This window comes from Pangasianodon hypophthalmus, chromosome 14 (genome assembly GCF_027358585.1).
Source record: "Pangasianodon hypophthalmus isolate fPanHyp1 chromosome 14, fPanHyp1.pri, whole genome shotgun sequence".
NCBI classification, from domain to species: domain Eukaryota; kingdom Metazoa; phylum Chordata; class Actinopteri; order Siluriformes; family Pangasiidae; genus Pangasianodon; species Pangasianodon hypophthalmus.
This window is the reverse complement of record NC_069723.1, coordinates 24,276,600-24,297,379: the sequence shown is the minus strand read 5'-3', so window position 1 is coordinate 24,297,379 and position 20,780 is coordinate 24,276,600. Positions and strand designations below refer to the sequence as shown.

Below are 20,780 nucleotides of genomic sequence, written 5' to 3'. Positions count from 1 at the left end.
ACATCTTCAGGACTGAGGGGTTTTTACTTTGTGCTTTCTCTGTAACATGACAAGTTGCTTCTTTATTTCTGATTATCATCAAGAGAAAGAAGAAGAAAGGCTGGTAAGGACTTATTGAATGTCCCATTCCAGATATATTCCTCTTTTTTCCTGTTATAATGAGCTCCACTCTTCTGGGAAGCTTTCCACTAGATGTTGGAGCGTGGCTGTGGGGATTTGTGTTCATTCAGCTACAAGAGCATTAGTGAGGTCAGGCGCTGATGTTGGGATGTCGAGGAGGTCTGGGGTTCAGTCGGTGTTCCAGTTCATCCCAAAGGTGTTCAGTGGGGTTGAGGTCAGGGCTCTGTGCAGGACACTCGAGTTCTTCCACTCCAACCTTCACACACCATGTCTTCATGGAGCTCGCTTTGTGCACAGGGGCATTGTCATGCTGGAACAGGGTTTGAGCCTCTTAGTTCCAGTGAAGAGAAACTGTAACGCTACAGCACACAGAGACGTTCTACACAACTGTGTGCTTCAGACTTTGTGGTAACAGTTTGGGGAAGAACCACATATGGGTGTGATGGTCAGGGGTGCACATACTTTTGGACATATAGTGTATCATGAATCTTTCTTGTTTTATGCTGAAAAATGATTTGAACCCTTTCATGCGTACATTTTTTATATGCATGTTCAGATTCTTTTATATTTTCTCTTTTTTTAACTTAAGATTGCATGATAGATTAATTTTGACTGTCTAAATATTACTCATATTAAAAGTAAATGGGTTGGCCATGAGTAAAAAAGACTAAAAAAAACTGCCTGAAATAATAATTTTAAAAAATTATATCTTTCAATATCATATAATTTCATTTCAACATACAAAATTTACACAATTTAGGACTGTTGTATGACGCAAGGAGATTAAAAAAAATTCGCTTCTCAAAAACACAAAACCAGATTAAAACATACCAACAAACGAAAGTTTTTAAAAATCTCTTAATTTTGTGTTATTTATTTATTTTTTAATTTGATGTAGAAAGTTAGTAAAGACTGAGAACAACAAATAGTCTAGAGAGCTTCAGAAGTCTGCGTTAATTACAGTAAAGCTCTCAAGTGATTTGCGGGAGATATAAGATTTACATCTTATGTTTTACTAAAATTTAAAAAAGAGCCTTAAATTGACTGTTCCTAAGTGTAGTCATGATGCATGAAAGGGTTAAAAATAATAAAGTTTAATTGTTTGAGAGTTGCACAGGGTAAATGTGAATGTAATCATGGATTTTGTGCACTTTTAGCACAGAACTAAAGAGTAAACTGCACACAGCACACTGAGCCAGCTGACTGAGCAGACTGGGGAAAGGGTTAAAGTGGAATACATTTCATTTCTGGTGGAAATTTTCCTGTACAGGAATTCACGGAATGACAGGAATGCTGCTGGAACAACAACATCTACACCAACATCATCATCTACAGTAAGAACAATGGCGGCCGGGAAGCGGCGCGCGCAGGCCGGACCGCAGGCGGGCGTGAGGCGGAAGTCGCGCATGCGCACTGAGACGCAGGACTGACATCGCAAAGCAGTGCTGCAACATCCAGCGCGTCGGGACTCAGAGCTTCATCTCCACACACTGTCCATCTGCGGGGGGTCGCTGCTTTACCGGACAACAGCAGTGGAGACCTGAGTAAAGAACAGCACAGGAATACACTGCTAGCCGACATGTCTGTGGGGAACGACTTTGGAAACCCTTTACGGAAATTTAAACTTGTTTTTTTAGGCGAACAGAGCGGTGAGTCCCTGTGCTTTAACACACACACACACACACACACACACACACACACACACACACACACATGAATCACTCTTAATGTCAGTCTCCATTTCTGTCTTTTTTTTTTTTTTTTGATTAGTCATGTGAATCTATAGCAATGCACCATCCATAATAATAATAATAATAATAATAATAATAATGATAATGATAATAATAATGATAATGTCAACACACCTGATAATGATATAGATTTCCACATTTCTTTAAATCCTCTTTATACACTTTACATTTCCCTTACAGTGACATCAGACATAAAATAAAGGTGTTGTTGTTGTGGTGGTTGTTGTTGTGATTGTTGTTGTTGTGATTGTTGTTGTGGTTGTTGTGGGTTCTGGTGCAGTGGAACCCGGAGAATAAATCACACACACACACACACACACACACACACACCCTGAAGGTGTACATTAATATAAAGCCAGGGTTAAATACAAGGCAGAATGATGTGTTCTCTGTTATAAAAAAGGACAGCAAGGAAAAAGAGAGAGAGACAGAGAGAGAGAGAGAGAGAGAGAGAGAGACAGAGACACACCCAGACTGGTAGGGTGGCATTCAGCAACCTGGCAACCCTCACCTCACCCTTCTCACACACACACACACACACACACACACTACATCATCATCATCATAATATAATGTAATATAATATAATGTAATTGCAGGCGACTTTGAGCTACCATGGTTTCAGCTCAGAAAAATAGCTAGTAAATATGTTCATGTGTTTTTAATTTTTACTAATGCATATTTTAAGCTGCAAAATGAAAAATCTGAAAAAGATGTTAATCTATTAATCTATAAGCTGCTACATAATTATTAGAAATATTCAAATACTATATAATGCTATATATTACTATAATACTACTACTATCTCTCTCTCTCTCTCTCTCACTATATATATATATATATATGTGTGTGTGTGTGTGTGTGTGTGTGTGTATATATATATATATATATATATATATATATATATATATATATATATATATATATGTATAGTAGTATTAGTATTAGTATTAGTAGCAGTATAGTAGTACAGATTTTATTACCCTGTTAAGCTAATAATGATGATGATGTTGATTATTATTATTATTAGTAGTAATAGTGTAACATGATGATTATATATACAGTTATCATTCTCTACGTTCATTCTCTACGTACGTGCACAACACAGAGCCATGATTTCTACGACAAATGACATTCGGATTGAGATTTTCTCAATTCTATGCAAATTAGGCATGACACAGTAAATTGACAAATCCAAACAGTCATCCCAAATGATTCCTCGGACCAATCATGTGGCGCGCGTGGTCCGACGTTTCTTCAGTTCCCTTTAGTTCCCTTTAGTTCAGGTAGGAACTTTAGTTTGGAAAACATATACCCATGGTTTCATGTTATGTACAATCTCTCTTTAAATGTATATAGAGACGTTATGAAGAAAAATGAAGCTTGGAATGAAGTAGCAGAGATTGTTGGTACCTCACTTTGCTAATCTGATCTTCCCAAGAAGCTAGTATGAAACCTAGCATTCCTAGCATGTAAATCAAATATACAGGATAATATCTGAATGTGGATTGTCCTACTGATAAAATAAAGTTTGTTTATGGCTTGGACAAACACTGAGATGTTCCTGAAGGAGCAATATTGAGTTCGCGTGAAGACCTTCAAGGATGGCGCTGCTGTCCAAGGTCCTGAACCTCAGTGTATCTTACGATTTGATGACTTTCCTGAAATGAAAATGAAATGCCATCGACAACGAAATTGACTGAAATTTACTAAATCTGACAAAAAAGATCATTTTTTAAGTAATTTTACATTATTGTGATGTCCTTTGTTCAAGTTTGCAATCACATTGAACTCAAGCTCCTCCCTTTTCGGACTCCTCCCTCTATCCTTTCCTCCTGTAATAGTGCCCATAGTTACATTGTCATTTTCTCCATTGAAGTATATCAAAGACAGTCGGCGAGTGTGTGTCGTGTCTCTTTTTTTTTAAGCTGGCTTGAGGAACAGGACTGACCTGTACGACGTGAACACGCCCGGGTGTGAGTGCCATTCAGGAACGTAGGCGTGTCCTGTCATGCTGCCAATCCGAATGAATTCCTAAAATACCCTACAGCAGTGCGTAAACCTCACTATGGACAGATAATATTAATATCATCACTAATAAGTGACTAGTCTTCTGTTTCAGTGCTTTTTAAATGTACTTGTTCACCACAGTTCTGGCTTTGCCTTCTCTGAAAAGGACATGTGACACGCTCCATCGAATGTGTAGAAGATTTTTTTTGGAAGATTTTTTTGTCCTGATGCTGCTTTGTGGAAGGGAGAACAGATGCTTTCACATCTGCAGTGTTTAGTCTGATTGAATGGAACCCTGGTGTGCTTGCCGTTATATGTTTTTGGATTTCTGACCAGTGAATGAAAGCGTTATTATGAGGAGGTTTTCAGCCCTACACGGCTCTCAGCCAACCTTTTCCTTGCTTTGTGACTGCATGGTTTGGTTTGATGCTAAACTGGTGGCTAGAAGCATTTTCTCAGGAGATAGCCTCTAACATCACGCACTACACTGCAGAACAGTGATATTTGTTTCTTTGCAGATCCCAGCTGGTTAGGAAGCTGAGGTCAGAGTACAGGATCAGGGCCATGATACAGCGGCTCTGGAGCAGGGAGGGTTAAGGGCCTCTATAAAGGGCCCCTCATTGGCAGCTTGGCCATGCCTGAAGCGAGCTCCATGAAGACATGGTGTGTGAAGGTTGGAGTGGAAGAACTCGAGTGTCCTGCACAGAGCCCTGACCTCAACCCCACTGAACACCTTTGGGATGAACTGGAACTGGAGACTCCTTACCTAACATCAGTGCCTGACCTCACTAATGCTCTTGTAGCTGAATGAACACAAATTTCCACAGCCACGTTCCAAAATCTAGTGGAAAGCTTCCCAGAAGAGTGGAGCTTATTATAACAGCAAAGGGGGAATAAATCTGGAATGAGACACTCAACAAGCACATATGAGTTTGATGGTCAGGGGTGCAATTACTTTTGGCTATATAGTGTTGTTCCTTTTGAAACAGGAAGTCCAGAGTGATGGCATGTTGAAGTGCCTGACTGATTTACACAACAGATAGTAGCTTTGGAGATACGTCAAATTCTCCGCCAAATAGAATCAAAGCTGACAGTAGCGTAGCGAAGTAGCTTAGAAGAGTTTAAGAAGAGCGGAGGAGTTTTTCAGCTGTGGAGGATTTCACCCACGCCTGTCCACTTTAACCAGGATGATCTCCTAGACGACAAGATGCCACGTGTTTCTGGAGTTATGACGTACGTGTTTGAGCCAAGGATGAGTGTCAGTGACGTGGATGATGATGGAGAGCTGCAGGGTCGTCAGTGGAAGACATCTAACGCGTCTGAGTGGTAGATAAAATGATATTACTGACTCTTACTGATGGAGAAGCCTCATCGGTTTGTAAAGAAGGAATTCTCCATCAGTCTGAGGTAGCCACATTCCGGCATTGAACAGACCCACACTTTCTAGAGAACATTTCATTGGATGAACACAAGACTAGTACAGGATGTGTCATCAAAAAGTTATTTTCCTGGAAGTGAGGAACTTCCAAAAATCAAATTAAAATGAGAAATTCTCAAAATATATATATTTTCTGTTTGTTTCTAGGTTACTGTCATATTGGTAACTATAACGCTAAGGGACAGAAAAAAAGGCCTGATTTTAATGTTAGGGTTTTAATGTTAGGGTTTTAATGTTAGGGTTTTAATGTTAGGGTTTTAATGTTAGGGTTATTTTAAACACGCAGGTGCAGCGCTAAAGAAAGCAAACTGCACACACGTCTGATTGTTTCTGAATCCATGAGAAGCTTTTTACGTACGTATCGTCGGTAACATTTTCTCTTGTTTTATGTTTCAGTTGGAAAAACATCCCTGATAACGCGATTCATGTATGACAGCTTCGACAACACGTATCAGGTACGCTGTAAAATCCACGCTGCTCTCCGGATATCTGTCGCTCAGACGTCACTGACGTGCTGTTTTTCTGTCTGTAGGCAACCATTGGGATCGACTTCTTATCGAAAACCATGTACCTGGAAGATCGAACGGTAAGAGTGAGCTCGTTTCAGTGTGTAGGCAAGTGCCAGTATATTCAACTACAGGATACACCGCAATATTCATGTGTTTTATTTATACATTTTATTAATGTAGCCCCACCCCCAGTTATTATAAATCATAGCTCCACCTCATCACTATAAATCATAGCTCCACCCCCAGTTATTATAAATCATAGCTCCATCCCTGTCACTATAACTTGTAGCTCCACCCTGTCACTATAAATCGTAGCTCCACCCCCTGTCAGTGTAAATCGTAGCTGCACCCCCTGTCACTATAAATCACAGCCCCACCACTGTCACTATAAATCGTAGCTCCACCCCATTGCTATAAATCGTAGCTCCACCCCCTGTCACTATATAAATCCTAGCCCCACCCTGTTACTATAAATCGTAGCTCCACCCCGTCACTCTAAATCACAGCTCCACCCCTGTCACTATATAAATCCTAACCCCACCTGTCACTTTAAATTGTAGCTCCACCCCATCACTATGAATCGTAGCTCCACCCCGTCACTATGAATCGTAGCTCCACCCCGTCATTATAAATCATAGCTCCACCCTGTCACTATAAATCACAGCCCCACCCCGTCACTATAAATCATAGCTCCACCCCCCATCACTATAAATCATAGCTCCACCCCCTGTCACTATAAATCATAGCTCCACCCCCTGTCACTATAAATCATAGCTCCACCCCTGTCACTATAAATCGTAGCTCCACCCCTGTCACTATAAATCATAGCTCCACCCCGTCATTATAAATCATAGCTCCACCCCCGTCACTATAAATCATAGCTCCACCCCCATCACTATAAATCATAGCTCCACCCCCCATCACTATAAATCATAGCTCCACCCCCCATCACTATAAATCACAGCCCCACCCCCCATCACTATAAATCATAGCTCCACCCCCCATCACTATAAATCACAGCCCCACCGCCTGTCACTATAAATCATAGCTCCACCCCCTGTCACTATAAATCGTAGCTCCACCCTGTCATTATACATCATAGCTCCACCCCCTGTCACTATAAATCATAGCTACACCCCTGTCACTATAAATCGTAGCTCCACCCCATCATTATAAATCATAGCTCCACCCCTGTCACTATAAATCATAGCTACACCCCTGTCACTATAAATCGTAGCTCCACCCCATCATTATAAATCATAGCTCCACCCCTGTCACTATAAATCATAGCTCCACCCCTGTCACTATAAATTGTAGCTCCACCCCGTCATTATACATCATAGCTCCACCCCATCATTATAAATCATAGCTCCACCCCTGTCACTATAAATCGTAGCTCCACCCCTGTCACTATAAATTGTAGCTCAACCCTGTCATTATACATCATAGCTCCACCCCCTGTCACTATAAATCATAGCTACACCCCTGTCACTATAAATCGTAGCTCCACCCCATCATTATAAATCATAGCTCCACCCCCTGTCACTATGAATCGTATCTCCACCCCCCATCACTATAAATCATAGCTCCACCCCCTGTCACTATAAAACATAGCCCCACCCCCCATCATTATAAATCATAGCTCTACCCTGTCACTATATAAATCCTAACCCCACCCTGTCACTATAAAACATAGCCCCACCCCCCATCACTATAAATCATAGCTCCACCCCCTGTCACTATAATCATAGCTCCACCCCCCATCACTATAAATCATAGCTCCACCCCTGTCACTATAATCATAGCTCCACCCCCCATCACTATAAATCATAGCTCCACCCCTGTCACTATAATCATAGCTCCACCCCCCATCACTATAAATCATAGCTCCACCCCTGTCACTATAATCATAGCTCCACCCCCCATCACTATAAATCATAGCTCCACCCCTGTCACTATAATCATAGCTCCACCCCCTGTCACTATAAAACATAGCCCCACCCCCCATCATTATAAATCATAGCTCTACCCCCTGTCACTATAAATCATAGCTCCACCCCTGTCACTATATAAATCCTAACCCCACCCTGTCACTATAAAACATAGCCCCACCCCCCATCACTATAAATCATAGCTCCACCCCCTGTCACTATAATCATAGCTCCACCCCCCATCACTATAAATCATAGCTCCACCCCTGTCACTATAATCATAGCTCCACCCCCCATCACTATAAATCATAGCTCCACCCCTGTCACTATAATCATAGCTCCACCCCCCATCACTATAAATCATAGCTCCACCCCCCATCACTATAAATCATAGCTCCACCCCCTGTCACTATATAAATCCTAGCCCCACCCTGTCACTATGAATCGTAGCTCCACCCCCCATCACTATAAATCATAGCTCCACTAGCTAATGCCAACATGAAGCAGGAATCATGGGTAAAAAAACAGGAAATACACACAAAGTTGGTACCCTGACAGCTTATAACATGTGCACAAATAAAGCCAGTAGCTCTGCTTTTAATTCAGTAAATGGCTAATTGTCTCTCATAGCTTTTTCTTTTCCTTTTATTTTATCTAACAATCATATTTGTGTTTGTAGACAGTCGTCATTTGTTCAAACGATTAGCTGAGGAATAAAACACTCAGTGTCATGCTGCTGTAGATAAATAATCAACAACAGGGTTGGAGTGGATGAAGTGAAGTTGATTATTTTCCTCAAATGTTTTATTTCCTCAGCAGTTTATCAACACTAACACTTCTTTATTTATTAAAGAACACGTCATAATTTTCATCATTTCATCGTGGAACGGCTGTGAAACAAGTCACTTCCTGTTGTCATTTACAGTTTCATCGCAGAGTTGGTGATTTTTCAATATGGAGCAGCTCAACACTAGTTACAGTCTTAACTATAAGAAGTTTTTTTTTAGTAATTTATAAACAAATCTATACATTATTCTTATAAAAGATGTAATGGCGAGTTAAATTGTTAGCCTCATTTCTGGTGAAATAAAATTTAGGAATCTATATTTGTTAGTTGCCTAGCAACAAAGATCCATGTCAGAGGAACAAATTCACAAGTTCGATTTAAACTCTTTCCACAGCCTAGCTAGCGCATGATTACGTGTGAACAAATGTCACGGTATATGAAGCTAAATGCCAAATAAGACACAACTAAAATGACACAGTAGTAGTGCTGCACAATATATTGAAATTATTGAAATATCGCAACTGTAAATATCACGATATGCATGTTGCAAGGGTTTGCGATAACTGAATGATTTTAATACTTCAAAAAGTTCTGAAAAGTCAAAGTTTTAGGGTGATGCAGATAGCAGAGAATGCTTTTTCTTTTCCTCAAAAGAATAAGAAACGTACGTTGGTTATGTCATTTTCAGCTTTTAAATATATAAATATATATATAAATATAATTTAAATTGATTGTACACAGTTGTACTGTTATCGTATCACATATTGCATTATTTAACAAGTTATGGCATATTGCATTTTTCTTCAATCGTGCAGCCCTGCACTGTAGCTACAGACACTGGACTTCATTCATCAGTCTTTGAGTAAAGTTGTGTGCAAATGTTTGTGTAAGCCAAACCGAGCTAAAATGTCGGCCGGATTTGCAAAAGTTTCAGAAAGTTTGATTCTTCGTATTCGTGTGTTTGTTGATAAATGGGAATCACCGGGCGTGTGCGTTCCACAGATGTTTTGCGTTTGGTGACAAAAGTCCATAAAAAGGCCAAGTTCACAGAACGTAAAGCGCAAAATGGCGAATAAACGGCCAGAAAAAGAAGAATTTCTCTAAGACAGAAGTTGAAGTTCTTTTGATTCACGTCTACGAGAATAAAAAATCTTATTTAGCAGCATATGCAGCGAAGTCACAGCACCTGAAAAGCCCAAAACACGTAGAGAAATTACAGAGGTGAATTCAGTGTCGTCCATCCAGCGCAGTATAAGTGCAGTCAAAAGAAAATCGTTTCACACAAAACCTAAACATAGAGTTTCTCTGCTAGCGAAGGGCCAAACCATGACAACGCTTTTTCAATGGACCGGATGCAGAAAGAATCGACTTATAAGCCGGCTTTTATCCTGAGAAAAAAAATCATAGTGGTCTCTAAATATCCCTCGCCTCCTAAAGGCATCATGCTCTAACTCTTCAAGTAATATCAATTCTGCACCGCCTACTGGCCCCCGTCCGCACAGAGCTTGGCCCCGCCCTCCTTTTACACGCCCACATTTCACTTCAACTGAACAACGAGCCTTATTTATCTTACAATAGATTTAGTTGAACTGCTGTTTTTTTATATACTGTAAATGTAATATTTCCTTAATGTCATTTAGGCTCATATGAAACGAGAGGTCTAAAAAATATTTAAATTGTGTGTATTTGAAATAAATAATCTTAAATAAATAGATTTGAAATAATAAATAAGATTTGACCTTGACAGCGTAATTCGTATATAAAAATGCTGTAACTCATTGCAGATTGTCAGATTCAAAATCGATCGAGTCGAGGTTTACATTACGTAGTCTTCTTCTGCATAAATTTACACATAAGCACGAATAGGATACAAAAGTTTTTCCAATGATGTATAGGATTTTTATGAATATCAATTTTGTATTTGTGTGTGCTTGTATTTTACATTTGTGTAAATGTTTATAGGAAATATTTACGCATAAATCTGTTCATATCCAGCTTGATCAATGAGGCCCATTGAGTGCTAGCTAAAGTGTTCATTTATTTCAAAAATGCCACCCAATGCCATAGAGTTACCATACTGTGATAAAAGGTCAGGCAATGTGAAAATTGAATATCACTACATGAGTACTGATATTGGTCCATGTGTGGAATCCATGTGGATGTGGATGTGGATGTGGACCTAAGCGCTGGCTTGAGAAACACTCGTCTAAATGCTCTGTGGTGCTGCAGGTGAGGTTACAGCTGTGGGACACGGCAGGTCAGGAGCGCTTCAGGAGCCTCATCCCCAGCTACATACGAGACTCTACCGTGGCCGTGGTGGTGTACGACATCACAAGTGAGACACACACACACACACACGCACACACACACACAGTTCAACAATAGACCCCACCATGAAGTAGATTAAAATCTCATTATTTTAACATCGCTGATATGTTTCCGTTACATCCTCAGTATTTCAGTAGATACATTTAAGGCTAGTGTAGCTAACAAATCATGGAAGTCTGGTTCACCCAGAATCCTTTGTCACATCCAGTTCCTCAGTGATGCTGATGTGGTTTAGGACACTTCCTGTGAGACTTCCTGTCATCTTTAAACATGAACTAAACTTCACTGTGTAGCTGAACAGTGGAGAGATGTTTATGGAGGCCGCATTCTCGGACAGTTGATTCACTTTTTGTTAGTGTAACTGAGTGTCTGTCACGTCCACCCTGGACAATTCCTCCCCAGACCACCAGAGTGCACCCTCACTCGTTTTTTTAATTTCTGCTTTTGTTGTCTGCCTTACTTCCTGTGTTTGTGCACACCTGTTTTGTGTTTCCCTGTTTAGTCACGCTGTTTCTGTTCTGTGTTTTCCATGCTTAGTTGTGAAGCATTGTGTGAAGTTTGTATCGTTGCTGTTATTTTGTATTTGTACTGCGAGAGATTTTTGTAGTTTTCATGTTGAGTTTTCTTTTCTTTTCTTTGCCTCACCTCGCTTTGCCTCAGTCTAGGCCTATGTTTTAGTTTTTCTAGTTTTTGGTTCTTTTTTGTCATTTGTTTGTTAGTTTTAGTTGTTTATCATTAAAGACTTCTGCAATTGCATCCAACTTCCTGGGATTTCCTGACAGTGTCGCTCCACCCACCAGTGTTTGAAGGGAGGAACTGAAATAGAAAGCAGCTGCTGTTTTTCAAAACTGTTTATCTTAGAAGTGATATTGTGTAGTGAGCTACATTATTCTTGCAGGTTCGGTGCAGAACTGAAAAAGAGAATAGCATGACTGAGTATATTTAGGGTAATTCTACTGTACGAGTTTCATCATGTTGAAGATTTTGAACACAAATCACACAAATCGTGAAAGAAATCCTTGGTGGTGTCAGAATGCTTAATACAGCTGGTTCAGCACCTTTATTCCAAAATAATTAGAGGAAAATCTCTGTGATCGCATGTCGTTAACGTTATCAGTAGCAGAATGTTGTCACTTTATTGCATCGAGCACTACTGTAAGAGAAGCTGTGATATAAATCCGACTTGGAGCACACAGAAAAATAGTATATTTGACCAAGATTGTTTGACATCATCACAGTTGACAAATGTCGTAAACTGGACTGTGTGCTGAATTGTTCCCTGAGCGTATTCCCTGTTAGCGTGACGCTGCCGTTGTTGCTCCTTCTGCTTTCAGACGTGAATTCCTTCCAGCTGACCTCCAAATGGATCGACGATGTCAGGACGGAGAGAGGAAGTGACGTCATCATCATGCTGGTCGGCAATAAGACAGACTTGGAGGAGAAGAGGTTCAGCTCTCAGATTTGCATTAGAGAATTTCACAGCTGTTTTATTTACAAGCTGAGCTACGAACATGGTTTACGGATTATTTGCGTCTTTCACACGAGAGAATTCGCTGTTTGTTTAAGCGTTTGCCTTAATGAACATGTGATTTAGGAAGTTTCTACCAAATAGTGCAAAATAGTGGGTGGAGTCAATTCAAATGCATGGATTTATTACCTGCAGTGTTAATTAACCCAATGATTTAAAACTCACTTCTGGAAAAGCGATTGTGTGTAAATGAATACAATTGAATGGCAGGTATTAAATTTGCGGAAGCCCGTTTCTGCCATTTTACGCAAAATACCTTCCAAAAGTTTATTATTTTTTGTAGAATACCATGTCCCATAGTATTTTATTCCTTTTATACCACAGCAATTTGCCAATGATTACAATTTTTTTCTATTTATTAAAGAACACTTTAATTTTTTTCCATTTATAGGTACATTTAATGTTGTCCAACATCCAAAAAAACAAGTTCTCTCTTACGTTATAGCAGCTGTAAGCAGTCCTTCCCTCACCTGCCTCTCTTTCAAAAAAAAAGTAGCTTATCATCCGATGAAGCATTTAAATCGCATCTGAGAAAGTTCTCTTGATGTTTATATTAAGAACAGACACACTTTCATGTCCACAGTTTTTTATTTTACATTCATATTGTAGCAAGACTTTTGATGCGTCTCATCGCCGTTAAGCTCCATAATACCAATTTCACTCTTCTGGGAGTCGCTTAGAGATCTGAACTTGTGTCGCTACTTAAAGGTGCAATAGCTGATTTCTTACTAATAATACGAATAAGCTATAATAATATGTAGAATATGATTAAAAAAAAAACAAAAACGATGGTTTAAGCTGTAACCTCAGGAGAAAAGTATTAAGTGGCTGAGAAAAAGCTGCCTTATGGACTAGAACGTATGTTTGTGTTTACATAGCCATCCTGTCAATCATTTTATAGCCACACCCTCACACTTCTTCACTCCGCCCACTCCTGCTAACATGTTAATACGCTTATTATGAAGAAAAAAAGGACAGCGACTGCGCTTGTGAACATTCTCCTAAATCATCATGAGCTGGATTTTGAGTGTTTCTAGTGTTATATAGTGCGCTTGAAAGTGATGTCATGACGATCCTGAGTGCGTGGGAAATGTCGAGCGGGCCGAGAGAGACCTAATCTTGGCAAATTTTGAGAAATCTTACCTAATGCACAATTTAAACCATTAAACACATGCAAAAAAAACTAATTTACATATTGGGTACTCCTCCTACTTCATGTGACATCATTTACACAACTTTTATTAATTATAAATCAGCTGGAACACCTCCTACTATCTACATGCAATTTAGTCTTTTTAACTGAGAGCTTAATAAATCAGGGCCTTGATTTCAGAGCCTTCACGCTGTCCAGCTCTGCTTCGTATTCTCGTTCTTATTTTCTCCCAAAGCCTGAAGTTACAAGCACCAGAGGTTTTTTTTTAACAAATTGTGCCATGTAATAATTTCCTCTGTGACCTCCCCGTCTGAGAAACAACATCCGCTCAGGGAGAAAATGGGAATTTACGTTCTTCCTAACTGCTGAAATGTGAAGAGGTGTTTAAGTGATTTATGTATTTTCTGATATTTTTTATGCCCCATATCTCAGACAAATCTCGATCGAGGAAGGAGAGCAGAGGGCTAAAGAGCTGAACGTGATGTTCATTGAGACGAGCGCTAAAACCGGCAGCAATGTGAAACAGGTGAGGCTCTTTATTCTCACTCGCACTGCATGTTCTTAATAAACAGCATTATTCCGCTCAGAAGTCATTTTATTATTTATCATTGTGTGTTATGAGCCAAATACATACAAATATAAATATAACAGTTAAAAACATAGAAATGTGGAGCCTGTGATTCAATGCACCAGAGTGTGATGTGGATCAGCTGACTCGCTCACATCACTAATCTCAATAAAAAAACTCGCTTTTATTTCTAAATTATTTCATTATTTTATTTCCATTTATTTCCATAATTTTAAATAACGTGTTTAATTAATTGAAAACTGCTTTATAAATTATTGTTATTATTATTATTGTTAATGTACAGATATGAGAATTGATTTAGCTAAAGAATCAGCACAGTTTTAGCTAAGATGGTTAATTGTGGGTCTCTCTTTTTGTCTCTTTCTTTCTTTCTTTGTCTCTCATTGTCTCTCTTTTTCTCGACGTCTATCTATCACTGTCTGTCTCACTTTCTGTCTTTCTTTGTTTCTTTCACTGTCTCTTTTTCTCAATATCTATCTGTCTATCTATCACTGTCTCTCTCTCTCTCTCTCTCTCTTGCGCTCTCTCTCTCTCTCTCTCTCTCTCTCTCACTCTCTCTCTTGCGCTCTCTCTCTCTCTCTCTCTCTTTTCTCAGTTGTTTCGGCGAGTGGCTGCTGCTCTGCCCGGAATGGAGAATCTGGATGAGACGAATAAGGAGGGCAGTATCCTTTTAGACAGCTGATAATGAAATTAAAAAATAATAATAAGGGATAAATTCACATATTTACAGTATATTTTTTGTAAATCCATCTATTTCTATAAAGTTGCTTTGTGACAATGTCCATTGTTAAAAGCGCTATACAAATAGAATTGAATTGAATTATTATAAAACAATTTACATCATCATTTCCAGTGAACTATGTGCACATCATTCGCAGTAAAGGAGTAGAGGCGCGTGTGTTAAGTGCAGTAAAGGAGGCGTGGCCTCTGTGCCTGTCAGTCCTAATAAAGGAGGCGTGGCCTCTGTGCCTGTCAGTCCTAATAAAGGAGGCGTGGCCATCACAATCCTTTTTTAACATTAACATCGAGCTGTTAGCACAGCACGAACTCAGGTTTTATCACATAGTATTGCATTATAACTAAATTATATCGTACAGAATCTACGGATTGACACATGAGGACGTTATTCCTCACATTCGTATTCGCCGGTTCTCGTATTCATGTTCATGTGGATATTCTCTTGGGAAGATAGATGCACCGCTAGCATTTAGCAGCTGTTTTTATGTTTAAGAAAGCAGATTGTACATTTCCTTTAATGCCGAACCTCTCAGTGATTGACATCAAGCTGGACAAAGCCCAGGAGCCTCCTGCCAGCGAGAGCAGCTGCTCGTGTTAGTACAGCGCCCCCTCATGGACACCTCCACTCACACACCTGCTCGTTCTGTTGCTTCCTGTGGCTCGGCATCCCGACTGGACGCAGGCTTTCTACATCCGACTGAGCTGAAAGTGATTAAAGCTCTCAGAAAAAAAATCACATCCATATTGTCGATCCAATAACAACATAATGTAAATAACTAAAAGAAAGACGAGCTGTTAGAGTGATACAGGACAACAAGGAAGTGACGCGATTATAATGTTTTGAGAAATGTTAAGTTCTCTTGCGTTTTGTAGTTTTCTACATCAACTGAGATTTGGAACAGGAAGTAACAGCAGGGCGTAGGGTCATTTCTTTATTCTTACAATGCATGTAGGCTGAGTTCTGGAGTCCGTCACGTCTTCTGGTCCCCTGCATATCGTCAGCAACTACAGAAAAGGCCTCAGACGGCCGCTCTAATCTTAATGATGCGATACGGAATCACCTTGCACCAATTGAATTATTTATTTCAGCCAATAATGAAATTCTCTTTCGCATGTTTTGTCTACTTTCATAATTTAAAGTACAGTAGCACTGTTTGAAAAGACCCGATGCACTTTCATTAGCGCCGAGTGTCCACGCTGAGGTCTGCCACGCTGTACTGTATTGTAAATAGTATTTCTATTATCATGAACACCCATCATTAGACGTGGTGTGTGTGTAAAATTACTTTTCGATATAATAAGGGCTTCACTCCGTTTCGTTCTCGCCCACAACATTAACGTTTTTCATTATGTTTTCTTCTATTTCAGCTCCATGTCAGCTCTGATACCGAAGAACATAGACAAAGAGAACAGCTAAAATACTCAAAATTGTTCTTGATCACGCCCAAATATCAAGAATAAATCAGTCGGTGATTAAAGATAAATTATAAACTCTACAGTAATCCATTGCAATAAAATGGCGATGGTGGACAATGAGATTCGTAGCTATGTTTCTCTTTATTTATTTTAACTAAACAGTGTGTCAAAATTTGATTCAGTAAAGTTAAAAGAAGCAGGTAATATAGTCGTTAAATATTTGCACATTTGGTACAGTCATGGCCATTTCTAGCTACAAATGGTATAAACAGTGTCTTACGGCCTCCGAGCCACCAGGGGGCCCCGTAAGATTTTATTGTAATAATATCTTTTGCCAGTTGTTATCATGGGTCAGGCGCCCCCTAGTGGTCTGCAATTTGAGAAGTATGATTGGGGTGGTGGGGTAGTTCAGTGCTGGGTACACCTAACATACATGTTTATTCCATCTTTTGTCAGATGAAGGCTAGCTAAGGTAGCTAGCTAGCTAGCAACATGCCGCAAATTTGCGTGTTTTTAATTTTACTCAAATATTGAGGATGTATTGATGTGATTAGTGACTCTTGTTAAATATTTTATTTGTTCATTTAGTAAAAACTTTCACTAGCTGAACTTTTTGTGTTTGGCTAAATTAGCCATCTAGCAATTACCTCCTGTAACTTTCGAGAGCTAGCTACGTTAGCATTGTAATACATCATGGATTGTGAAGCTGAAAGCTGCTAGAACTGACTGAACAAATTAACTCAAACATTGATGATGTCTTGTTTTATAACTTACCCATGAAGACAAGTAGATTTGTAGTTCTTTTTTTTATTTTAGTTAAATTAATTTAGCTAAACTGTGCAGTCAAATCAAATTCTGCAAAAAAAATAAGGCAAGATTTTGGGAATACAGTCATTGAATATTTGCTAATTTGGTACAATGCTGTCTGTTTAGTCAAGTTAGCTAGCAATAATGTCCTGTGGTAACTGTAGCTAGTGAGCTAGATATGCATCGTGAACTTGAAGCTGCTAGTACTTAAGCTAAAGGCTAGTACATACACACTGCTGTGTGTTTTTGATCCAACTCAAATATCAAAGGTGACTTGATATTAGTGACTCACAAAAAGTCCAACTCAAAGAACCAAAATTTATAGCAACATCATAGCAACAGTGGACAACGTGAGTTTTCGGTACTTTTATTTTAGCTAAACATTGTGTTATGCGTAATTCTGGAAAAGTAAGACGGGAAATAAGTAATACATACGAGTTAAATACACAAACAATGCCTAATAGGAGCTTTAATATGGAGCTAGTTAGCTAGTTAGCATTTTATTTAAACATTCATCAGGAGATAGCTACCTTTACTAGCTATCAAATAGCTAGCTAAGTTAGCATGTTAATTAAACCTAAATTATTCATCAAGAGACGGCTCCAGTTAGCTAAAAAATTCGGAGGTCATTTCAGCTAGCTAAATCATCAGTCAGTTAGCTGAGTATAATAGATATAAATTGTGAAAACTAACGATGAGTATACGGCAAATCTCAAGTTTTTACAAATTTTGTTTTATTGAAAAATACCCCTAATCTTAAAAAAAAAAAAAAAAAAAGCTTAAGACAAAGACAGGCAAAACATGGCTAACTGTATCCTACAGCAACATTTACCTCAGGTTAGCATGAGCTACGATGTGCCTGAGTTAAAGGAAGATTTTAAGCTTTTTGAACTTTTTTTTTTTAACTTCCTTTGTTGTCGTATTTGCACTCTGACACACGGTGAGTGATCTTTTTTATGTTGCACTTTGTTTCAGTGTCATAAAGCAAAGAATTATGTAAAGATTAGCATCACATCAAGCGCACTGGAGTAAAACCAAGATGATCACTGTTTGTCAGATGAATGTTATGGTACTTATGATCATGGAGAATGTACAGAAACGTCGTGGCTCAATTCCACGCTGTAATATTCAGGTCGTTGCACCGATATGTTAAAGGAATGTGAAATGTTTACTTACCGCAGTAGTAATAGTATCTTTAATATTTTATGGTAATGTTGTCTTATGTTTACCTGAATGCACTGACGCCACTGTGTGTGTGTGTATATATATATATATATATATATATACATATATATATATATATATATATATATATATATATATATATATATATATATATATATATATATGTGTGTGTGTGTGTTATTTATATATATATATATATATATATATATATATATATAATTTAATTTTAGCAATTTTATCCCAGGTTGTTTAGTCAGTCTACTAATAGATAAGATATTAGCATTTTAAAAATGGCCGCCATTGTGACGGTCATCAGGAATCATTAGGAAATCTCTGACATTGTATTTATGAACACAGCAGACAATTAAAGAAAGCCACTGAAGTAAACAGAGTTTAGATTAACTTCTTACTATGTAATGGTTCATCTCTCGCATTTTAATTTTTCAACATTTAACCTGAAGCGTGTGCTTTCACTTTATCACCTTCCACTTTTTTTGTGACACTAGTGTGCCTTCTGTTAAACAAACACCAAAATGCAAATGTACGGTAAACTAAATACGGTGCGTTCAAATGGAAGCCGTGAAAGCAATCCTGCTAGGTGCGAGCTAGCGAATGACTGAGGTTAACGATTGTGCTAGCCACCACATAGTCGTTACGTCGTTTATACATATGATGTAAAGATGGAAATAATGCCAGACTATCAGGAATACCAACATTTCTCTCAGATGTGTAGGTAAATTCCTTAGAAATAATATGTAGGACTGAAATTACGCAGTATTTACACTTAGCATCACCTGCTAAACAAAATTGCATTTGTTATGAATACCAGAAGAGGGAGCCATTCATAAACTCGGTGGGTGAAGACACGACTCCATCTGAACGCAGCGTAAGACACACGATGAGCGATTGTCATTTCTGAAGCAACACTGATATATTTGTGACTTAAACATATATTTTCATGACGCACCAACGAGGTGTAGAGGCATTTCAGGTTAGAAGTTTTTTTATGTACAGTCAGTGCGAGGCCGTTATTGGACCTGTCGGCGTGGGGTCGAGCTGAACACTACAGTTCATTCTGTAAAGCCATTTATGAGCATGACACCTGTCTGAAAAGATCAATAAACTCTATGTGTTGAAATCACACACTGATACTGACTCACTGGTTTGAATTATCTTTATTCCTTTGTCACATATTAACACACACTGAGTGCCAGAATTTATGCAAAGTATACACTGATCATCCATAACATTAAAACCACCTGCCTAATATTGTGTAGGTCCCCCTTGTGCCAACAAAACAGCTCTGACCCGTCGAGGCATGGACTCCACAAGACCTCAGAAGGTGTGTGTGGTATCTGGTACCGAGACGTTGGCAGCAGATCCTGTAAGTTGCGAGGTGGATCCTCCATGGATTGGACTTGTTTGTCCAGCACATCCCACAGATGCTTGATCTGATTGAGATCTGGGGAATTTGGAGGCCAAGTCAACACCCTGAACTCTTTGTCATGTTCCTCAAACCATTTCTGAACAAATTTTTGCAGTGTAGCAGGGAGCATTAACCTGCTGAAAGAGGCCACTGCCATTAGGGAATACTGTTGCCATGAATGGGGTGTATTTGGTCTGAAACAATGTTTAGGTAGGTGCTACGTGTCAAAGTAACAAAGAATGCCAGGACCCAAAGTTTCCCAGCAGAACAGATGCCCAGAGCATCACACTGCCTCCGCGAGCTTGCCTTCTTCCCATAGTGCATCCTGGTGCCACTCTTCCCCAGGTAAGTGACGCACATACACCCGGCCGTCCACATGATGTAAAAGAAAATGTGATTCATCAGACCAGGCCACCTTCTTCCATTGCTACATGGTCCAGTTCTGATGCTCACGTGCCCATTGTAGGTGCTTTCGGTGGTGGACAGGGTCAGCATGGGCTCTCTGACCGGTCTGCAGCTACGCAGCTTCATACGCAGCAAACTGCGATGCACTGTGTGTTCTAACACCTTTCTATCAGAGCAGCTTTAACTGTGCGTGACATATAATTATGCAGTCACAAATTTTATGCTTATTTGTAAATAATTTTGCTAACTATATTAATTTTTATCCCTCATTTCCACATTAGGGACTATTTTATCTAGATTCATGATATATAATTCACATGAATTCCATTTACTCACAAGCTGAAATTATAAATTGTGGAAATGGTTTTGGGAAGTAATTTGGAAATTTGGGGGTTTCTTTGGTAATGAATTGCAATCTGTTTATCTGTGTTGTAGGCGTGTAATCCGTTAAACACTTACAAATGAAGACTTTTTTTTTATATTAGACGAAGTGTAAAGTAGCCTTTAATTAAAATGACTTTGAAACCTCTCATCTAAACTTTTAACAAAATTAAAGAAAGATATGATGAATTTCTGATCAGTTTGAAATAAGATCAATTTCCTTGTGTGTTTCCTTGTGCGTTGAAGGAACATTTCTAAGATTCATGACCCATTATGTT

At 39.0% G+C, this 20,780-nt stretch overlaps 1 protein-coding gene across 1 annotated transcript; it reads left to right on the top strand.

Annotated features, from left to right (window-relative positions):
* Nucleotides 1-1,549: 1,549 nt before the first annotated feature.
* On the top strand, nt 1,550-18,377 carry rab6bb (RAB6B, member RAS oncogene family b). Its single transcript, XM_026935037.3, has 8 exons — nt 1,550-1,769; nt 5,716-5,774; nt 5,852-5,905; nt 10,776-10,881; nt 12,209-12,320; nt 13,988-14,081; nt 14,740-14,806; nt 15,416-18,377. The coding sequence occupies exons 1-8, from the start codon at nt 1,700-1,702 to the stop codon at nt 15,478-15,480; spliced, it is 627 nt and encodes a 208-aa protein (XP_026790838.1). The 5' UTR covers nt 1,550-1,699; the 3' UTR covers nt 15,481-18,377.
* The last annotated feature ends 2,403 nt before the right edge of the window (nt 18,378-20,780 follow it).

Coding starts and splice junctions, on each gene's coding strand:
- rab6bb (XM_026935037.3), top strand. CDS start 1,700: ATGTCTGTGGGGAACGACTTTGGAAACCCTTTACGGAAATTTAAACTT. Junction 10,882..12,208: donor GGTGGTGTACGACATCACAA/GTGAGACACACA, acceptor TTCTGCTTTCAG/ACGTGAATTCCTTCCAGCTG. Junction 14,807..15,415: donor TGAGACGAATAAGGAGGGCA/GTATCCTTTTAG, acceptor CGAACCTCTCAG/TGATTGACATCAAGCTGGAC.